Raw genomic sequence first — 22,944 nt, forward strand, 5'->3', positions numbered from 1 at the left:
ACCACCGCGGACCGGACTCCTCAGTATTGACTTAAGCAATAAAAGTCTTTGAATAAAAGCTTGCCAAATATTGTCAAAATCACAGGTGAAAAACACCACCCCCATCACTGTACACATCACACTGTGCAGCAATATAATTATCACACCACCGGCTTCCAACACAGTTTCACCTGTTATTGCCTTTAAAGACTGAGCTCACGGAGCCAACAATAGGATTGCTACATGTAAAGAACGCAGCACTGTAATTAAAGATGGTAGAACAACATCAAACTCGACCCGACACCTCAAAACTCGTCTGGACATGTCGGTCATTTAGCCTAGCTAGCTTAGTCACTCATATTTACTACTGACCCGGTTGGCACTTTCGTCAAATAACATTAGTATTTCATAGTAATGGCCATGTCATGTCACTAACGGGGGGGAGGGATTATGAACATAAAGACAAATAACAATTTAATAAAATGATATGCAATATGATGCCCATCATTAGTTCCACTTAATGTATATGTCTGTGTAACCTGTCTTGTCTTCTCAGGGGTCTTATCCTGCAGGACCTGACTTTTGTACATCTGGGGAACCCTGACTTGATGGTGACATCACAGGGTTCAAAGGTCAATTTCTCAAAGTGCTGGCAGCAATTCAACATCCTGGACACACTGAGGAGCTTTCAGCAAATGTTAGTTCATTATTATTATTACTATTAGTAGTACTAGTAGTATTACTATGTCACATTGAGTTTAAACACAAATCAGCTGTGTAGAGGGGAAGAGTATGAGCAGAAGAAGTCCAGTTCAAGTCAAGTCAATCTTATTTATATAGACCAATATCACAAATTGCAAATTTTACCTCTGTGGGCTTTGCAGCAATACTTCATTCTGCCCTTAGACCCTCGCATCGCATGAGGAACAACTCCCTAAATAAACCTTTAACAGAGAAAAATAAGAAGAAACCTCAGGGAAATTAACAGAGGAGGGATCTTCCTCCCAAGATGGACAGATGTGCAATGCATGTTGTATATACCCAATTTATAGAATACAACATTGAAAGAGGATAAAAAATATAATGGAATTATAAAATATATGAAGACTATTATCTGGTCCTTGTATAAGTGAGAGCTGTGTCCGCATTCTCAGCACAAAGTCCAACAAGTTTTCGGTGGGTGTTGGACTCTGCCAAGGTTGTCCCTTGTCTCTGATTTAGTCCATGGGCCAGACGATATTTCGGTACACTCAAGGTGGCAAAACTTACTTATAATTTTTGAAAGGATCCATGTCTGTAGATGATATTTTGGTATGATAACCATTCCTGAGTGGCAACTGTATCACAGTTATCAGCTCATGAAGTTAACCACCCGCTAAACTAAATTGCATTTTAGACGCTGGTGCATATCCTGGTTTAGCCTCATGGTCAGGACATTTTTCAATGTTCTATAATATTGTCTTTGGTATCATTTTAAAGGGGACCTTCTTAGCTTTCATTCAAGCCCTGTTGTGGATATTTCTCACAAATATAGAGGTCACTTGAGCTCTTCAACCCGTCAATAACACACATCTTTCTGCAATGTTCGCCTAAACTATATACTTTCTTTTAGCCCTGTGGCATCTAGGAATATCAGGGACACAAAACACAAAAACTGGAATACTCACAGGACTGTAAAGATTCAGGAAATGTATAATATACCCATACTATTTCATTGTGTGAGGTGATTGTGAGCCTTAAATGAGAACTAGACCAAAGCCAGTTAGGTCACAAACTGGTCTTTATACATTTGTTTAAATACACAATCAAAATACATGATAAAAAGGAATACCATAGTGAGGTAATGAACTATTTTAATATTTTAAACAACATTGACATTTACATATACTTAGTCAATGATACATGTAATCCCATATCATTAGTGGGTATATGTAATCGTAATGGGTAGGGTAATGGGTATATGTGAATATGGTTACATTATTGTTATCAAGCTCTGGGTAACCAAGTCCAGAATCAACCTCCTGTGCATCAATAGACTACTACCACAGTAATACCATCAGAATCATCACACTGTCATTCATCAAACTGCTCGTTTCTCTCATCATCTGACTCCCCAAGTTCAAAGTCCAGTTCTGGACCATCCTGCTGTTTTTGGTTACTGCAGGTCTGTAACCTGCACATGTCTGTGCATGGAAGTCCATTTGACAGGCACATGCAGCTTGGCATTTTGCATGAATGCACACACTTGCATGTTAGCATTTCCAAGACCACATCTGGTGCAGGTGGGGAGCGCATCCAGTAAATGGCCAGCTTGCCTTCATCGTCTGTCCATCCATACTCAGTAGGGCTTGGCACCACAGGGTTAGCCTGCAGACAGCACTTCCATATTGCTGCCTGATAGTTGGCTCGTTGAACATGCATAAAGAGACAGTCTCTACATGGTGGCAGCTGGCTGGACTCAACCTCTCCCCTTTTGGTGCAGAAGAGCTGGTAACGCAGTTTGTTCACCTCAGCAGTGCTGCTATTAGCAACATACATCCGACAGGTGAACTGCTCAATTTTCTGGAACAGCTCATCACTAACATTCAATGTCTGACCCAGTTCACTAAAAGTCTCTTGGCAGGAAGTGTGCTTTCTCACTATCTTCAGGGCATTCAGCTTCCCTCGACCAGCGAATGCACTGACAGTGTCGCAGCCTGTGAAGGCATGTAAGCCAATTAGGCTGTCACAGATGCTGTCTCCAAGTGAACTTGCCAGTTTGGTGATGTCGACAAACCGTGTGCGGTTCTGAGTCCCACACTTCTGGTAGATGGGACAGGTGATGTCCTTCTGGAAGCCAAGACAAAGCACCATGACATCAGTGTCCTCAGCTGTGATGATAACTGACTTTGAGCCCGCATTTGCTGCATGCAATGCATGCAGGAGCAGACGGGTGTCAGCTTCTTCATGTGTGGAGTGCAGTTCTGCTGCTTCCTCACACCCATCTTCTGTCAACTTGTAGCAGGTTTCCTCACAGGTCATGTACAACACCTTGCCATGCAGCATAGCTCTGTATCGTGGGAGTTTCCACTCTTCCACCAGAAACTTGATGAGACTGGTCTTGTTGGAGGAACTGCACAGAAATTTTCTCCACTGCTGGGCGTGGTGTCCCCCTGCAAGATTCTTGTACTGGAGAGTGATGTCTCCACCCCGGTTCGGTCGTTCAGCATCTTTGATCGAAGTCTGGTGATAGACATCAAAAACAACATCAATCCTCCCACTCTGTGCTCCCTCATGGAGGACCTGGGTCAAGGCTGACTCTGCCACCTGTGCAAAGGTTTTGTTGTTGCCATTCATTTTTTGGACCAGGCTCATCCCATCAATGCTGGAAGTAGATGGGATTGGGATGTCTTCTGCAGGAGATACATTCTTTTCAAGCTCTCTGGCAAGTGCAGCCTTGTTTGTTTTTCGTAAGGACCCATCAGCATTTGCCAGTGCCCATGGTAGTGGGCCCAATGGGTAGGCAAGGACATCCTTCAGATTCACCTTCCTGCTTTCAGCCACCAGGATCATGTGACTGAAAAGGTTTCTATCTGCCTTCAGAACCACATCCTGTGCTTTCTTTCCATGAGCTCGTTTTGTGCTGACATTGGAGAATGTTTTCAGACTTTGCTTGGTCATCTTGTCGTGGAATTTCACAGGTGGTGGGTCTGCATCTAACCTTGTTTGCTGGAATGCTTGGTATGCCTCTTCTCCTTTCTCAAGAGCTCTCAAGAGATCTATGGTCACATCAGGTGGAGCCATGTTGCCAGTGGAGAGGCTAACCAAATCAATCTCATCAGGGGACATAGGATTGAGCCAGTTATTCTCCATAAGGTCCATGAGAGACTGGACATCTGCTTCATCTCTCTTGATCCTTGGACTCTGTAGATCTGGATGAGACCATTTGCACCTGCCTTGACCTGTCAGGTCTCTCAGCTGTCTGAGGTACATGCTTCTATACTCAGCTGTGAGATAATATTTGGTCACAGCTCCTGGCTTCAAGCTGAATCCCTTTGTCCCTCCAGCTGTTTGGGTGTCTTTGTTCACCGTTTCTTCTATAGCTTGGTCAACAGGGATTCGGCCAAAGGGATTGGTGGAGCCCAGTTGGACTGAGAAGCCTCCTTCCATGAATTCTGTCTACACATCTGGGTGTGTGATGGGCAGCTCAGACATCTGGGCGTAGTAGTAGGGGAGGTAGCGTGCATAATTCATCCTGTCATAAGCAAAGCACCATGGGATCATTGCTCGAATGCTAGCCAAGTGTAGCATCCAGTCTCCCTCTCTGGATGCTCGGATGAGCCCCAACAAGATTTAAACCATGTCCAAATAGGACATCCAGAAGTTCGAGAGGCTGCCGTTTCCACCTCTAAAGAACTCACGGTAGACTTCAAATAGATGCATGATGCGTGTACAAGAGCTGTTCTTGAGGACCTCCTTCAAAGCATGTTGTGAGACTTCTTTCCCAAGGCTGTCAATGGTCTTCAGTGTCTCATTCAGGTGAACCATGTCATTCCTGTGAGCTTCTTCCAACCAGGACAGGAAACCATTCAAGGTCAGTCGCATGAGAGCCTCATACAGGAGCTTGTGCAGTCGTACTGCCCTGTTGTACTTGCGGCCATCCATAACACCAGCAATTGAGCCTTCTGCAATCATGCCAGACTCAATGCAGAGGTCTTTGAGTCCAGCATCTTGGGAACGCTTTCCTATTATTGCCAGCAGTGTGCAGATGGTGTGGAATACCCCAAGCCTAACGATGATATCATGGAACTTGTCATGGTGTTTCCATGTGATCTCGACAGCCTTCGCATACAGGGCTTGGTCAAAGACACAGACAATCTTCCTCAGGCCTAAGCACTGCATGATGCTCAGTGACTGGTTAAGCACCTCGTTGACAGTAGACATTTGTGTCGCTGGAGCATTGATGGTAGGCAGATAGCCTATATTGTCGGGGATGACCGTCATCTCTCCTCGAGTCAGGATGTTGAAGCCTGTCCAGCTGCTGACTGACTGTTCTTCTTGTTGTGACATGCGTGCCAGGACCCAAAGAAGGTTTTTCTCTCTGGCAAGCTTAGTATTGGCTGCAGTATCGGCATCTGACTTTTTGCTTTGTGGTGGCCCTACCCGTTGTCCAGCATTGTAAGTTGGTAACATTGGTGGGGGTCCATCAATGCTTCTCTTCTTTGTTTTGGGAACAGTGGGCATGGGTTGGACAGGAAGTGGGTTGACTGGCTTTGCTTGCACAGCAATCCCATTGACTCTGTGAGATGTTCCCTCACCACTGACAGTTTCTTCAAGACGGTCGATATTGTCCCAGGCTAAAGTTGTGAATATGCCAGGATGGATGTTAGCTGGAAGGGCAATGCCACTCCCTGATGATGAGAGTTTCTGGAGACACAGGGCAGTGTTGATCTCTTCCATCTGTGAATAGGACACACTGTGACCAAGTCGGTTGAGGATGTTTATCAACTCTACATTTCCTGTCAACGATTTGACACTGAATGGCAGAACAATGTGCTTGGAAGGCTTGGTATTTCCACATGTCACTGCATATACTATGTCATGGCCAAATGACTGCAGAAGGCACTGCACTCTCTGGGATGCATGATCAGGATCATTTGAGCCTGTGAGCAGAGAGTACAGGAAGATAATGAGCGACTCTGGAATGGTAGGACATTCTGCTTCTGGTTTGACTTCAGGCGGCCAGGTTTGAGGAACATCTTGACTTTTAATGTCTGCTCTCAATTTGATGGCTGCTTTGGCTATAACATCTTGTGCACTGACACTTTTCAGGGTCTGCAGCTCCCTTTTGAGAGACTGATTTTCTTTGGCAAGTTCCCTCATGGACAAGTTATCGGGATAGAGGAGGAATTTTCCTTTCTCATCAGGGAATATCTGCAAGGCTCCAGCAAACTCACTCTCCAGGTTTCGCCTTATGTGCTTCTTGGTTGATTCCTTGACTTGGGCAATGCCTTGGGAGTTCATTGAAGCTACCAGTCTAGAAGAGAGATCAGTCATTGTCATCACTTGAGGATTGCCAAAAAGCCCCATCCTGATGAAGAGGAACAGCTCATTGTACGCCTTATTCACAGCAGCTTCATACTGGGCTGCAGCATCATCATCTTCATTGCTGGCAACCTCTCCTTTGGAAACCTCTTCTTTGGTGTTAAGTCTATAGCATGACCTGTGGTAGTGCCCTTCAGCTGCTACAAGGTCTCTACTCACAAAGGCAAGGATTCTGCTGTCCCTTTTCTTTGTGGCTGCACTCCTGATCTTTGCATCAGCTCGCAGTTCTCGACACTGCACCAGTACTTCTCTCGTATTCTGTCTCTTGGAATATTTGCTGTTTTTCTGACAAAATATGCACTCTGCATCATACGTCCTAGATGTACTTGGAGCATGTCGAGCTACTCTCTTAGATTGTTTCTCTTCAGCAGAGACACAACTTTTCTTTTCTTTTGCAAGGAGGCCATCAAGAATTTGCTTCATAGTGAAGATACTGCGACACTTTCTGTGGTAGTAGATTGCTGGAATCTGTCCCTCAGGAATGTCTTTTGCCAGTTTCAAAACTGGTGCATGATTTCGTATCTGAGCTGCCCTGAGCAGAGTTCTCCATGAGTCGACACTTTGTAGTGAAACCAGCTTATCTGTATCATCAGAATAGTGGATAATGCACTCCACCCGTGGGCGCTTTGGTATTGGGTAAAAACTTGCTTGTTCACCAGTGGCCATATTCAGTCAGTTTTCACCTGCCACATACAAACAAATACATGTAACTTAGGTGTATGAACACTACTAAAACAAAGTTTACTTTGCTTCACCAGCGTCATATTACCATTATTTATCTTACATAGCCACAAATAGATGCATTACCTAGTTGCTATGCAACAGCTGTATTTTGTCCACATGAGGCCGCTAAAATCAACACAAGATGAAAGTTCCTCGTAGCCACTTTAACTAATCATATTAACATATACATTAAAAGAACATGCTAACATTATGGGAAATTAGCTTACAATCTTCTCCAGAGTGAGACAAGAAGATAGATACCAGTTTCCTCTATATGTGTTTAGTAGAAAGCTATCTGGCTGCACGTTAGCCTAGCTTAGCACAATGAATGGAAGTACACAGTACTGCTTATCCTTGGTTGTTGGCCAACTAAGAACTGTCCCAGAGTTTAAGCTAGGCTAATCAGTACCAGGGGTGTTGAAGTGCTATATTTGTAAAAATCTGGGCAAATACACAATCGTGAGAGGCACAGAAACAGGTTTCCTGAAAGAAAAATGAAATAGCTGCTCATTTGGAAAGGTTATCATGTATTATTTTACTTCTGTTAGTGTACAAATAAAATGGCACCAGTGAAGTTGTGTCACCTTGGGTGATATCGATATGTGGTCTGACCCATGGACTAACTGGCTTTGGTCTAGTTAGTTTCTTAGTAATAATGCCCTTCTAATTTAAGGTTCACAATCACCTCACACAATGAAATAGTATGGGTATATTATACATTTCCTGAATCTTTACAGTCCTGTGAGTATTCCAGTTTTTGTGTTTTGTGTCCCTGATATTCCTAGATGCCACAGGGCTAGAAGAAAGTATATAGTTTAGGCGAACATTGCAGAAAGATGTGTGTTATTGACGGGTTGAAGAGCTCAAGTGACCTCTATATTTGTGAGAAATATCCACAACAGGGCTTGAATGAAAGCTAAGAAGGTCCCCTTTAAAATGATACCAAAGACAATATTATAGAACATTGAAAAATGTCCTGACCATGAGGCTAAACCAGGATATGCACCAGCGTCTAAAATGCAATTTACTTTAGGGGGTGGTTAACTTCATGAGCTGATAACTGTGATACAGCTGCCACTCAGGAATGGTTATCATACCAAAATATCATCTACAGACATGGATCCTTTCAAAAATTATAAGTAAGTTTTGCCACCTTGAGTGTACCGAAATAGGAAATTTTGGGCTCTGGCCCATGGACTAATTCTGTTTGTGATATTCAGGGACAGGATCTCAAGGTGCAGCCAAGGTGAGGAGTGTGTCCGTTTTGGGAACCTCAGAATTGCATCTCTGCTGTTCGCAGATGATGTGGTTTTGTTGGCTTCATCAGAACGAGACCGCCAGCACGCACTGGGGTGGTTTGCAGCTGGTGTGAAATGGCCGGGATGAGAGTCAGCACCTCCAAGTCTGAGGCCATGGTTCTCTACCGGAAAATGGTGGATTGCTCTCTCCGGGTTGGGGATGGGTTGTTGCCTCAAGTGAAGGAGTTCAAGTATCTCGGGGTCTTGTTCACGAGTGAGGGTAAGATGGAGTGGGAGATTGACAGGTGGATTGGTGCAGCATCAGCAGTAATGTGGACGTTGTACCGGACCATTGTGGTGAAGAAGGAGCTGAGCCGGAAGGCAAAACGCTCAATTTACCAGTCAATCTTCGTTCCAACCCTCACCTATGGTCATGAGCTTTGGGTAGTGACCGAAAGGGTCAGATCGCAGATACAAGCGGTGGAAATGAGTTTTCCCCCGTAGGGTGTCTGGGCTCAGCCTTAGAGATAGGAGGAGGAGCTCGGACATCTGGAGGGAGCTCGGAGTAGAGCCACTGCTCCTTCGCGTCGAAAGGAGCCAGTTGAGGTGGTTCGGGCATCTGATTAGGATGCCTCCTGGGCGCCTTCCTTTGGGGTTTTCTGGGCACGTCCAACTGGGAGGAGACCCTGGAGTAGACCCAGAACTCGCTGGAGGAACTACATGTCCAATGTGGCCTGGGAACGCCTTGGGATCCCTCAGGAGAAGCTGGAGGGCGTTGCTGGGTAGAGGGATGTCTGAGGTGCCCTATTTAGCTTGCTGCCACCATGAGCCTACCCCAGAGAAGCGGCTGATGATGAGATGAGATAATTTTATTCATATAGCACTTTTCTAAAACAATGTTACAAAGTGCTTTACAAAGAAATAAAACCAGACAAGGCAAAAACAAGAGCAAGACCAAATAAGAGTAAAAATAAAAACTATATAAATACATAAAAACAAATATCAGACATTTGTAAAAGCTTTCATGAAAAGAAAGGTTTTAAGACAGGATTTAAAAGAAGCTAGGGACTTGGTGTGTCTTAGTTCAACAGGAAGAGAGCTCCATAGTGTGGGGGCTCTAACAGCAAAAGCCCAATCACCCTTTGTAACAAACCGAGACCTGGGAATAACCAGCGGGGCTCCATCTGCAGGTCTTAATGGTCAAGGGGGTGTATACCAGGTCAATAAATTGGAAATGTATGTAGGAGAAAGACCGTTTAAGGCCTAAAAAGTGATCAATAACATTTAAAAATCAATATGAAATATAACAGGGAGCCAGTGTAGGGAAAAGCACAGGAGGGATATGATCATGCCTCTTTTTACCGGTAATGAGCCGAGTAGCGGCGTGTAGTACCAGCTGCAGACAGTAGAGGGAGCCCTGGCTGATACCAGAATAAAGTGCTTTTCAATAGTCAAGCCGAGTACAACTTTTTGCAGATCGGCAATTGATAAAAATGACCTCACTGAGGAGGTTAGCTTGAGCTCGAGAAAGCATGACTGAACAACATGTTTGATTTGATTATCAAAACCAAGATTAGCATTGAGTATTACCCCAAGATTCCTAGCAGCCTGCTGAAGACTAGCAGTTATAGTAGCACTATGATGTATAGTAGTACTATTTTGTGTAGTATCAGTTGAAGTAGTATGTAGCAGTAGTAATAGTAATACCAACAGTAGTAATTGCAGCAGCAGCAGCAGTAGTAGTAGTAGTAGTAGTAGTAACAACGATTGTACATTTGTTCTTTGAATACATTGTGTATGCCAGGGCTGACGTGAAATGCTAATTATCTTTTATGACTGTCTACATTTTTATGAAACAATAAAGCAAACCTTTCTGTCTCTGTCTCCCTCTCTCTCTCTGTCTCTCTCTCTCTGTCTCTCTGTCTCTCTCTCCATCCAGTCGTTACTCATTGCAGCCTAATGATGAAATTGTGTCGTTCTTTAACGACTTCAGTGACCACCTGGCTGAGGAGGCATTATGGGAACTCTCTCTAAGGCTTCGCCCACGGAACAACCCACGAGCTAATCAGAGATAGGCTGGGAAGAGACTGCAGTCTAGTCGAGAGGAGACAGCCAATCAGGGAAGAGTGGAGCTGTCAGTTTGACCTGTTCCCTCCTCTGGAATGGGAACTGAACTAAACTGGTGAGAACCTGGACTGGATTGATGCTAGTCTGGGTCTAGCCCTGTGCTATCCTGCATTTACTTAGATTAGCCTGATGCTAATCTGCCTAGCCTGGTGCTAGACAACGGTTTACTTTGGCTAGTGAGATGCCGGAATAGAGTTAATCTGGGTTAGCATGGGGCTACTTGGGGTGGTCCGGTGCTGAATTGTTAAGTTTGTTAAATTAATTTTTGTTGGTGCCTATAATACAGTTAATACGGTAGCCTGTTTTGTTGGTCACTTCTACTGCAGTCTTTACGGTAACCCTCCTGTTAGGAGGAAGGCGTGCTGCTAGTGAAAGGCACTTGTTGAAATGTTCGGTAGGCTGTGGCCACTTGCTGTTGAGAGCACAAATAAAGTTCAGTTAAATAAGTACAGTTGTCTTATTTGAAACTAACATTGGTAGCAGAGGATGGCTGCCTCGAATAACTTCAGACAGCCTCCTGGATTTGATGAAAAGAAGCCGTATGAAAACTGGAAAAATGAAGTGGAAATATGGAGACGGGTGACGAACTTGGACAAGAAAAAGCAAGCGTTGGCTGTGGCTCTATCGTTGACAGGTAGAGCGAGGGATACTGCTTTAGGAGTAAATGTGGATGATCTAAATAAGGATGATGGAATGACCACTTTGATTGGGGAACTTGACAAGGTTTTTTTGAGAGAAGAGAAGGACCGGGCCTACGAAGCCTATTCTGAGTTTGATCGAATATCGAGGCAAAATGGCGTCTCGATGGTAGACTTTATTGTTGATTTTGAACAGAAATACAACAGGATCCGTAAATTCGAGATGGTTCTGCCCGACGCTGTTTTGGCGTTTAAACTACTGGATACAGCAGGTCTTGATGTGAAAGACAAGCAACTGGCATTGACTGCATGTGGTAAGCACACTTTTGATGATATGACGTCAGCACTGAAACGCATATTCGGAGAAAAACATGAGCAGAAGGCGGGAGCCATTAACGTGAGTCAGGATGCAGCCTACTATACAGATCAAAGAAAACCGCACCCACGAACCCAAAGTGTGCAAGCTGGAGGACCACTCGCAGGCACAAATCCACTTGATAAGTACGGAAGACGAACAAAGTGTGGGATTTATCAAAGCACATTCCACTGGGTGAAAGATTGCCCACATAAGAAAGAACATGTAAAGATGACAGAAGAAAATAAATGCACAGAAGAACCTGATGAGTGTAATGTAACGCTGTTTTCTAAGGAATCGGACACGGAAATATTCATGGTTGAGGCTCTGGGATCAGCTGTCATTGACACGGCGTGCACAAGGACTGTCTGTGGTGAAAAATGGCTGAATAACTATGTAGGGGGACTAAATGAGAAAGAAGTACAGAAAATAGTTAACACAGAGAGTAGCACGCCTTTCAAGTTTGGGGATGGGTGAGTTGTACATTCGACAAAAAGGTCAAGATACCAGTCAAGATAAGAGAAACAAAATGCTGTATAGACACAGAAGTGGTCCCATCTGACATCCCTTTACTGCTGAGTAAAACGTCGCTAAAGAGAGCAGGAGCTGTGCTGAACTTGGAGAACGATACAGCAATAATGTTTCAGCAACCGATAGCTCTGGAGATGACCTCCTCAGGACACTACTGTCTGAACATAATGGATAATGAGTCCCCATGCGATACATATGAGAATGTGATCCTGGCCATCACAGAGAATATGACTAAGGAACAAAAACACAAAGCTTTACTGAAACTTCACAAGCAATTCGGACATGCATCAGTTGACAAACTGAAGAAGCTGCTGATAAATGCTGGAAACACTGATAATGAGAGCACTGCTATTCTAGAAGAGATAGTAGGAAAATGTGAGATATGTCTTAAGTACAGCAAGCCTAAGCCCAAGCCTGCTGTTGGTCTGCCCATGGCCTCCCGATACAATGAGACTGGCGGTAGATTTACATGAGCTAGAACCGAATGTGTGGTACCTGCACATTATCGATCACTTCACACGCTTCAGTGTGGATGGCATTGTGACTTCAAAGAAACCAAGTGTGATAGTGAAATGCTTTGGACATTCCTGGATCAGTGTCCATGGTCCACCGGAGTGTCTCTTCAGTGACAATGGCGGCGAGTTCAACAATGAGGAAATAAGAGACATGGCAGAGAACTTCAACATCAAGATAAAGATGACTGCTGGCTATAGTCCATGGAGCAATGGCTTGCTGGAACGCCATAACCAAATGCTCACAGAGATAATACTGAAGGTAAAACTTGACAACGGAGTTGACTGGAGAACTGCACTGGATTTGGCACTCATGGCAAAGAACACAATGCAGAACGTACATGGCTTCAGCCCACATCAGCTGGTGTTTGGACAGAATCCGAACCTTCCCTCTGTGTTAGTGGATCAGCCACCTGCTTTGGAGGGAACTACTATGAGTGCATGGGTGGGACAGCACATAACAGCATTACATGCAGCAAATAAAGCTTTCACAGAGGCAGAGTGCTCAGAGAGAATCAGAAGAGCTCTACGAAAGCAACTTCGTCCAACAGATGAGAAGTATGAAACTGGGGACAAGGTGTTCTATAAAAGGACAGACTGTGTTGAGTGGAAAGGTCCTGGAGTCGTGATAGGACAAGATGGGGTGGTGATCTTTGTACGCCATGGTGGGACCTATGTCAGGGTTCATCATTCTAGGCTGCGGAGGGCTGATAAGAGTGAAGTATGTGGTAGTGGGGGTCTAGAGCACCCTGGGGAGAATGTTACTGAGGACAATATGAATGTACCTGTTACTGATAGTGATGTGGATGTTGTTAACAATGACAGTGGGAACATACCTGGTACTGATTGTGACATAGATGTTGATATGAACAATGACGGTGAGGTTGCGGGTGTTACAGACAATGATACAGATGTCACTGAGGGTAATAATCATAAGGATAATCAACAGACAGGCATAAGGGTAGGAGCCACCCTAGGGCTGAAAACAGGTCAAGCAATCAGCTTTGTGGATAATTTAACAGGGGCATCTCACAGAGCTAAAGTGATGGGACGAGCAGGAAAGGCTACAGGAAATAACAGAAACTGGTACAACCTACAGTACGTAGAACTATCTGACATCGCTGGTACTATGGGGTCAGCTGATCTTACTAAGGTAGACAATCTTCGGGTTAATCCACTGGATAGTGTAGAACTATGCTCTGATATGCAGGAAATTGATGTGTTAGTCACAGATGGTGTTTCATTTGATAAGGCTAAACTAGATGAAATCAGTAGCTGGAAAAATAATTGGGTGTTTGAGGACGTAAAAGATATGGGTCAAAGGCATGTGTCCACTGATGGGTATGTACACTGAAAGAAACCCCTGATGGTATAATACCCAAAGCGCGTCTTGTGGCTAGGGGTTTGAAGAATTCAACACTAAAGACCTACAGAAGGACTCACCTACATGCTCATCAGAGTCCCTCAGACTACTCATGTCAGCTCTATGTCAGAAAAAGTGGACATTAAACTCTATGGACATCAAGTCAGCTTTTCTTCAGGGAATGGAGCTGTCTCGGGACATCCACGTTCGCCCACCTCCTGAGGCTAAAAGTGAGGGAGCATTGTGGAAGCTCAAAAAATGTGTCTATGGACTCGCTGATGCATCACTCTACTGGTACAACAGAGTCAAAGCAACGATGCTGAAAATAGGGGCCACAATGTCACAAGTTGATCCTGCTGTTTTCTACTGGGTGGTTGAAGATTGTAATGTGACTGGTGTCCTTGCCTGTCATGTGGATGATTTTATCTGGGGTGGCTCTCACAAATTTGCCACCACAATCATTCCCCATCTCAAAACAGTTTTCCAAGTGGGACGTGAAGAACAGGACAACTTTCGCTATGTGGGGATGGAACTAGCCACAGTAGATGGAGAAGTGCACATGCAACAAGAGATCTACATAAAGAATCTTCAGCCCATTCTCATAGACTCATCAAGAGCGTTGCAGCGTGATGCTCTTCTCACAGAGTGTGAGACTGACAAGCTAAGGTCAAAGATAGGACAACTCCTATGGGTGGCTAGACAGAGTAGGCCAGATATCATGTTTGATACATGCGCCCTTGCAGCCAATCTAAAACATGCTACTGTACAGACCATGCATGAAGCAAATAAGGTAGTAAGAAAACTGAAATCAGAACATGTCACCCTAAAGTTTCAGAACTTAGGAAATGAGGACTCTTTGAAGTTTGTTGTTTTCAGTGAAGCTTCCATGGGAAACCTCCCAGATGGGGGAACACAAGGAGGACATCTCATCGTGCTGATGGGCGAGGTAGGAAGATTCTCACCAATCTGCTGGCAATCAAAAAGGATCAGAAGAGTGGTTCGGAGCACGCTGGCAGGAGAGTCACTTGCCCTTGCTGATGGTATTGATAATGCCATATTTCTGTCCTCCCTCTACTCTGAACTTACCACAGGAAAGGTCCAACAGCACACCCTACCTGCGATGTGTGTAACAGACAACTACTCCCTTGTGGATGCCATCAAGTCCACTAAGTCAGTGACTGAGAAACGACTGAGACTAGAAATAAGTGGCATCAAAGAACTTATCCAGAACAAAAGGATTCGTCGTATTCTGTGGTCAGCTACAAAGGAACAGCTGGCAGGCTGTCTGACCAAAAAGGGAGCCTCTTCCCTGGTTTTGCTTAAGGCACTGAATAATGGACAATGGAAGCTAGATGACTGAGTCTGACTGTTGATAACTGAGCATTTGTTTTGTTTTCCTGAAATATTATCCTTGCAGTTTTTGTTTTTGTTTTTTTTTAAAAAGAGGGGAGATTGTTAAGTTTGTTAAGTTAACTTTTGTTGGTGCCTATAATACAGTTAATACGGTAGCCTGTTTTGTTAGTCACTTCTACTGCAGTCTTTACGGTAACCCTGCTGTTAGGAGGAAGGCACGCTGCTAGTGAAATGTTCGGTAGGCTGTGGCCACTTGCTGTTGAGAGCGCAAATAAAACCCAGTTAAATAAGTACAGTTGTCTTATTTGAAACTAACAGAATGACTGTGAATTGGTCTTTCAAGGCCTCCATAGCAAACTTTAAAGGCAGGGCTTGACATTAATATAATTGCCCAATCACTGAAATTGTGCAAAATGGAAAATATTGTCCTATCTAAAAACAACTAATTATGGTTCCACATAATTCCGTGTGATGTACTGACTGCGACAGCGTTCAACTGAAAGCGGCAGACCATATAGTCTGCCCTGTTGGGAAACGCTCAGGAGGAGGAACACAACACGAGCCCCCATGTTTTTCATAACTGAGCCACAGCAAGATGTAAGACCAGCGCTCAGGAAACGTTTCTGCCTCTTTTGGGGACCCTTCCCTGGTACTTGTCCAAGACTTGGAGTCTGGGGCACTTCGTTTTCCCCTAGTTTAAACACAGCAGCAAACACTGGACTCGTACCAACGTGGCTGCAGTGATTCAGATACACGTGGCAGTTGAAAATAGTGGAGGCTCGCTCGCTGATGGTAGTACTCTGTGTGTTGGTAGTACTCCGTGTGATGGTAGTACTCTGTGTGATGGTAGTACTCTGTGTGTTGGTAGTATTCTGTGTGATGGTAGTACTCTGTGTGATGGTCGCACTCTTTACAGTTTGTCTGACCAGACATCTTCAGAGGACATTCCACTCGTCTGATGAGAACATGCGCTCAAGTTGAAGCCTGCTTAAAGGAGGCGCTGTGAAATACTGTGTTGTTACTGAGGAGGCGCAGGCAGGATTCTCAGTACTATCTGTGAAATACTGTGTTGTTACTGAGGAGGCGCAGGCAGGATTCTCAGTACTATCTGTGAAATACTGTGTTGTTACTGAGGAGGCGCAGGCAGGATTCTCAGTACTATCTCTCTAGAGATGTGATGTAGGGAAAACACTGCAGTAGCATCCATCCATCCATTATCCCAACCGTTTCTCCTGCTCTCAGGGTGGCGGGGATGCTGGAGCCTGTCCCAGCAGCCACTGGGCGGCAGGCGGGGAGACACCCTGGACAGGCCGCCAGGCCATCACACAGGGCCCAGACACACACACACACACACACACACACACACACACACACACACACACACACACACACACACATAGGGACAATTTAGTATGGCCGAGTCACCTGGCCTACATGTAGACACGGGGAGAACATGCAAACTCCACACAGAGGACGACCCGGGACGACCCCCAAGGTTGGACTACCCCGGGCCTCGAACCCAGGACCTTCTTGCTGTGAGGCAACCGCACTAACCACTGCGCCACCATGCTGCCATGTTTCAACATGAGTTCGTCTGCGTTTCAGAACCTGACAGAACCTGACAGAGGACTGTGTTTCAGAACCTGACAGAGAACAGCATTTCAGAACCTGACAGAACGTGACAGAGGACTGTGTTTCAGAACCTGACAGAGGACTGTGTCTCAGAACCTGGCAGAGGACTATGTTTCAGAACCTGACAGAGGACTGAGTTTCAGAACCTGGCAGAGGACTGTGTTTCAGAACCTGACAGAGGACTGTGTCTCAGAACCTGACAGAGGACTGTGTTTCAGAACCTGTCAGAGGACTGAGTTTCAGAACCTGGCAGAGGACAGCGTTTCGGAACCTGACAGAGGACTGCATTTCGGAACCTGACAGAACCTGACAGAGGACTGTGTTTCAGAACCTGGCAGAGGACTGAGTTTCAGAACCTGTCAGAGGAATGAGTTTCAGAACCTGGCAGAGGACTGAGTTTCAGAACCTGACTGAGGACCGCTCAGTGTGATGGACGGTGATGGACTGTCGTCCTTACAACACATATAGAGAGATGACGTCGAAAAGCTTAACTGGTGCTCTTCAGTAACAACACAATATTCTCTGGCAGCATCATCTTCTGTATAAACCCTGGTGATCTGAGGATCAGCTGATCAGTCTCCTGTTCTCTGATTGGCTGAGAGAGCAGTGGGAGGAGGAGCCTGGGACAGTCTGAGTTTATAGAGAAAGCTTGTCTCTTCGATTCTCTTCTGTTCTGTTCTGGTCATCCAGCCTGGTGGAAGGAACATTACACAACATACGTCTGCTCAATATACAACTCACACGCACACTCACACACACACACACACACTCACACGCACACACACACACTTACACACACACACACTCATACGCACTCACACACACGCACACGCACACACACACACGCACGCACGCACACACACACATGCACTCACACACACACACACGCACACTCTCTCACACACACACTCACTCACGCGCGCACACTCACACACACTCACACTCACACACTCACACGCACACACACACACACACACACGCACTCACACGCACTCACACACTCACACATACACACACACACACACACACTGCTGGAGTGCCTTGTATCGTTATGTCGTTATTTTACAGCTCAGATGTTTTGTAGCGTTTCTTTTTTTTTACTTTGGTAAAAAACTCTGTTGTAAATCAGTAAAAATGTTGCACAATTCCTCCACTTCTACACACAAGTACTTTCCCCCAGACGCTGCAGCACACGGCTAAACCTGACTCACTGCGTTGTCATTTACAATGAGAATAAAATGTGTTGTTGATGTACCACATGTGTTGTCATTCTGCTCATCAGAGCTCTTCTATGGGTACATCCTGTCCAACTGGGCAGAAGCAGGACGGACAGACTTACCAACACAGAACTGAGAGAACATACACACACACACACACACACACACACACACACACACACACACACACACACACACACACACACACACAGCTAATACTCCTGCCTTGTGCCCCTGGGCAAGGCAATGGAAAGAAGACCCGGAATTGGTCCCCGGGTGCTGCAGCTGCCCCCTGCTCCTGTACCATAGTCTGGTAACATGCTGAGAACACATTCACTGTAATACTACTACTACTACTACTACTACTACTACTACTACTACCACTACTACTACTACTACTACTACTACTACTGCTACTGCTGCTACTACTGCTGCTACTACTACTACTACTACTACTGCTACTGCTACTGCTACTACTACTGCTACTACTGCTGCTGCTACTACTGCTACTACTACTACTACTACCACTACTACTACTATTTCCATCTCTTCCTGTCTTCTGCATCTTCCTCTGTCACACCAGCCACCTGCATGTTCTCCCTCACCACATCCATAAACCTCCTCTTTGACCTTCCTCTTCTCCTCTTCCCTGGCAGCTCCATATTCAGCATCCTTCTCCCAGTATACCCAGCATCTCTCCTCCACACATGTCCACACCATCTCAATCTTGTCTCTCTTGCTTTGTCTCCAAACTGTCCAACCTGAGCTGTCCCTCTAATATACTCGTTCCTAATCCTGTCCTTCTTCATCACTCCCAATGAAAATCTTATCATCTTCATCTCTGCCACCTCCAGCTCCACCTCCTGTCTTTTCATCAGTGCCACTGTCTCCAAACCATATAACATAGCTGGTCTCACAACCATCTTGTAAACCTTCCCTTTAACTCTTGCTGGCACCCTTCTGTCACACATCACTCCTGACACTCTTCTCCACCCACTCCACCCTGCCTGCACTCTCTTCTTCACCTCTCTTCTGCACTCCCCGTTACTTTGGACAGTTGACCCCAAGTATTTAAACTCATACGCCTTCATCACCTCTACTCCTTGCATCTTTATCATTCCACTGTCCTTCCTCTCATTCACACATAGGTATTCCGTCTTGCTCCTACTGACTTTCATTCCTCTTCTCTCCAGTGCATACCTCCACCTCTCCAGGCTCTCCTCAACCTGCACCCTACTCTCACTACAGATCACAATGTCATCCGCAAACATCATAGAACACGTGCCTGATCTTGTCCATCAACCTGTCCATCACCACTGCAAACAAGAAAGGGCTCAGAGCCGATCCTTGATGTAATCCCACCTCCACCTTGAACCCATCTGTCATTCCAACCACACACCTCACCACTGTCACACTTCCCTCATACATATCCTGCACCACCCCTACATACTTCTCTGCAAATCCTGACTTCCTCATACAATACCACACCTCCTCTCTCGGCACCCTGTCGTATGCTTTCTCTAAATCCACAAAGACAATGTAACTCCTTCTGGCCTTCTCTATACTTCTCCATCAACACTCTCAAAGCAAACATCACATCTGTGGTGCTCTTTCCTGGCATGAAACCATACTGCTGCTCGCTGATCATCACCTCTCCTCTTAACCTAGCTTCTATTACTCTCCTCTTAACCTAGCTTCTATTACTCCCCTCTTAACCTAGCTTCTATTTCAGAGAACAATCCAACAAATGTTTGAGAGCGTTCCATGTGTCAAGGTATACATGGATAACATATTGACATGGGGCAGTACAATTGAGGAGCATGACTAGAAGTTGAAAATGGCACTAGACGCAGCCAGAACTAGTGGCTTGAAGCTGAATGCAGGCAAATGTCAGTACAGACAAACATAAATCACTTTACTTGGAGAAAAGCTGACACAAGATGGTGTAGAAATTGACCAAAGCAAAGTCACAGCCATTAGGCATATGCCTGCACCAACCGACGAAGAGGGAGTTCAGAGATTTCTTAGTATGGTAAACTACGTAGGCAAGTTTATGCCTAATCTCTCAAGCCACACCAGTCAGATGAGAGATCTACTAGTCAAAACCTCTGCCTGGAGTTGGGACAGTAACCACCAGGGAGTTTGATGAGTTGAAAGACTTGATAGTGAAAGCACCCATCTTAAAGTTCTATGATGAAAAACGTCAAACCAAAATTTCAGCAGATGCATCTAAATCAGGTTTAGGTGCAGTGTTGTTGCAGAGATACGACACCCGATGGCGCTCAGTAACTTATGCCTCAAGAGCATCGACAACCTCAGAGTGCAATTACACACAGACAGAAAAGGAAGCTTTAGCTCTTGCATACGGGTGTGAAAAGTTTCATGTGTTCATCTATGGTAGAAAGGTTTGGGGTGAAACAGACCACAAGCCACTAGTGACCATAACAAAAAAAAAGGCCTAGCGAACACACCACCTAGGGTGCAAAGGATGTTCCTTAAAATGCAGAAATATGACATTGAGCCTGAATACAGACCTGGTAAAGAACTGCTGGTGTGTCATGTGCATACGACAGCAGTCCTACTGCAACAGTATCAGCAGGATGAAACCGTTCATGTCAGTTTGATCAGGAAACACGGTCCAGTCTCAGGTGAGATGTGGACCGTCATAGCTAGGGCCGCAGCTGAGACGTAATGCTTGAAAGTGTAAATAAAGCAATCACCCAGGGTTGGTCTGAATGTTCTGTCAGGGTCGGGCAGTTCCAATGTGGGTGTGGTAGTCAAAGACTGTTTCAGTCAGATGAAATGACGCAGCTTCTGTCCCTTTTACGTTATCAGTCGGTTTTAATGCATGGCCATGCATGATAGTCAATAGTGGAGCCTCCAGGGATGCATAGTAACAGATCCACTATCTACAGTAGCCTGCCATCCTCCAAAATGACATCAGTTGTTTCTTAGTGCAAGGTTTTGGAATTTCGAGGATGGCTTCCACTTGTTTCGAGCTCAGTGTTTACCCTTTTTAGAGATCTCATGCTCTAAGAAGTTGACTTTTTCCTGAACAAATTGCAATTTACTCAAGCTCGTTTTGTGACCTTGTTCTGCTAGATGTTTTAGCAATGCAATGGTAACAACTTTGCAAGATCATCAAATCATCAACATACTGTATCAGTGCGCTCCCTGCTGGAAGACCTAAATTCTCCAGACTTGCATGGAAAACCTGAGAGTAGACTGCTGGGGACTCAACATAACTTTGTGTCATCCTGGTCCACATATATATGTTAGCCCTGAAACGTGAAAGCAAACCAGTACTGAGAGTCCGGATGTACTGGAACACTGAAGAATGCGTTAGCCAACTCAATTACAGAAAACCACACACTACCAGGTGGAACCTGGGAAAGTATAGTATATGGATTAGGCACAATAGGCACCCATGCGTGCACTGCTACATTCACCGCTTGCAAATCTTGCATGAATCACCACTCTGCTGGCTGATCCCCTGACCTCATCTTTTTAACTGGAAAGATAGGTGTCCTCACGCGTGAATCAGCACAAGGGATACCTGCCACTGCTTCTGGTTTGCACAGATATTGTGCCTGACATGGCCAGTATGGGCCTTTGGGTGTCACATGGAGGGGTTCAGCCCCTTTAACCAAACCCACATTATAACTATCCTTGGCCCATAAAATTTGTGGCACTCCTTACAACTCTGGTGAGTCAGTGGTTAACTGGGGGAAATTTCCCCACCCCCTCAAGTTGAATTTACTGCTCTTTGTTAAATCCACAGTCTGTTTCCCATAAAGGTGCTCTGAAATGGGCACCCATTCAGGATGGGTATTGCACTCCTCCTCCCCTGGTCTCCCACATGTGGTCTTGTGAGCACTGAGTGACCCATGGCCCTAAATCCTCCCACTGGGTGTCAACTGTCAATAAATAATTAAATACTCTATGATACTAAACTATGAATATTTGTTATTGTAAAATGCATATTTACCACGTGTTCTACTAAAGATAATGAACAATATGGCAAATGTTTGTGTCGAACACTTGATTAATGATAAATACTTCATAGTAATTTCATATTGTGCCATGTGTGGTCTGTGTGGTTTACCAGTTGAGTATCATTTATATGTTGAAATGTTTGTGTTTTCAAGGCTCGTGTTATATTGTTCAGATGTTTGTGTTGATGAATCTTTGCTGTACAGCACGTTTTTTAATGTTTAAACACTGATTTTGTTGGAAGTACCAATAAATATATCTTTAATTTTATTGACCATTTCCATTTTTATTCCTGAGTGGTTGTGTAGGTAGGGGCCCCAGTGCACTGCTTTGCCTGGGGGCCTATAATGCTGTTAAGATGGCCCTGCGGCCTCTGCTTCTCCCTCTGCCTCTGTTGGGGCTCTGCTGAGTCTGGAAGTGTACCAGCTACGCCATTTGAAGTTCATCAGTCAGCCGGGCTTTGGCTCGTTGTGGTTTTACCTCTGAGAGTTTCATATTGTTTCAACATGTTCTGAAAGTTCTGAACAGCAGCCAACACCGTGTTGGCAAACCCGACGGCTGATTTCTTCCTCCATGCCGTCCAGGAAACAGGTGATTGATTGATTGATTGATTGTTCATATGGGGAGGCATTTTGATCATTAGGCGGCGCTGGTGGTGCTAGACCGTTGTTTTCTCTGAAAACTTTAGTCAATCTCACTAAAAAGTCAGACACAGTCTCTCCAGGCTGCTGTCTACAGTCCTTTATTGTCCCCCGTCTCATGGTAGCTGGGAAACTGTCTCTTATTCTGCCACATAGTCCCTCTACATGGCGTCGATAATTGGCATTGTCCGCCAGTCATAACGGTCATCCTCTTCTGGCCAGCCCCCCTGCACTCTTCTGGCCAGCCCCCTTGCACACTTCTGGCCAGCCCCCCTGTACTCTTATGGCCAGCTGTACTCTTCTGGCCAGCCCCCTTGCACTCTTCTGGCCAGCCTCCTTGTAATCTTCTGGCCAGCCCCGCTGTGCTCGGCCCCATTTCATTTCATGCTGTGCATTAAGAGCGATTTGATTTCTCTCGGCGTCGGTCTGTGGTGATGTACAATGTCAAGCAACATATTGACAACTGTATTTCCTCCATGTGCGGATACGTCTGGCAGGTCACTGGCCACTGATTTCATTTCGTCTGGGGACCAGGCTCTATAGACATACATCGTGGCA

General features: G+C 45.2%; 1 protein-coding gene across 1 annotated transcript in view; it reads left to right on the top strand.

Annotated features, from left to right (window-relative positions):
- LOC130111075 (rap guanine nucleotide exchange factor 1-like) overlaps positions 1-10,578 on the top strand; it is a 572,235-nt gene extending 561,657 nt beyond the window's left edge. Inside the window, exons 21-22 of the mRNA XM_056278100.1 lie at positions 536-676; positions 9,964-10,578. Of these exons, the coding sequence (XP_056134075.1) occupies positions 536-676; positions 9,964-10,099 (277 nt within the window). The 3' untranslated portion in view covers positions 10,100-10,578. The remainder of the gene's footprint in view (positions 1-535; positions 677-9,963) is intronic.
- Positions 10,579-22,944: the final 12,366 nt, after the last annotated feature.

This window comes from Lampris incognitus, chromosome 1, assembly GCF_029633865.1.
Source record: "Lampris incognitus isolate fLamInc1 chromosome 1, fLamInc1.hap2, whole genome shotgun sequence".
NCBI lineage: Eukaryota > Metazoa > Chordata > Actinopteri > Lampriformes > Lampridae > Lampris > Lampris incognitus.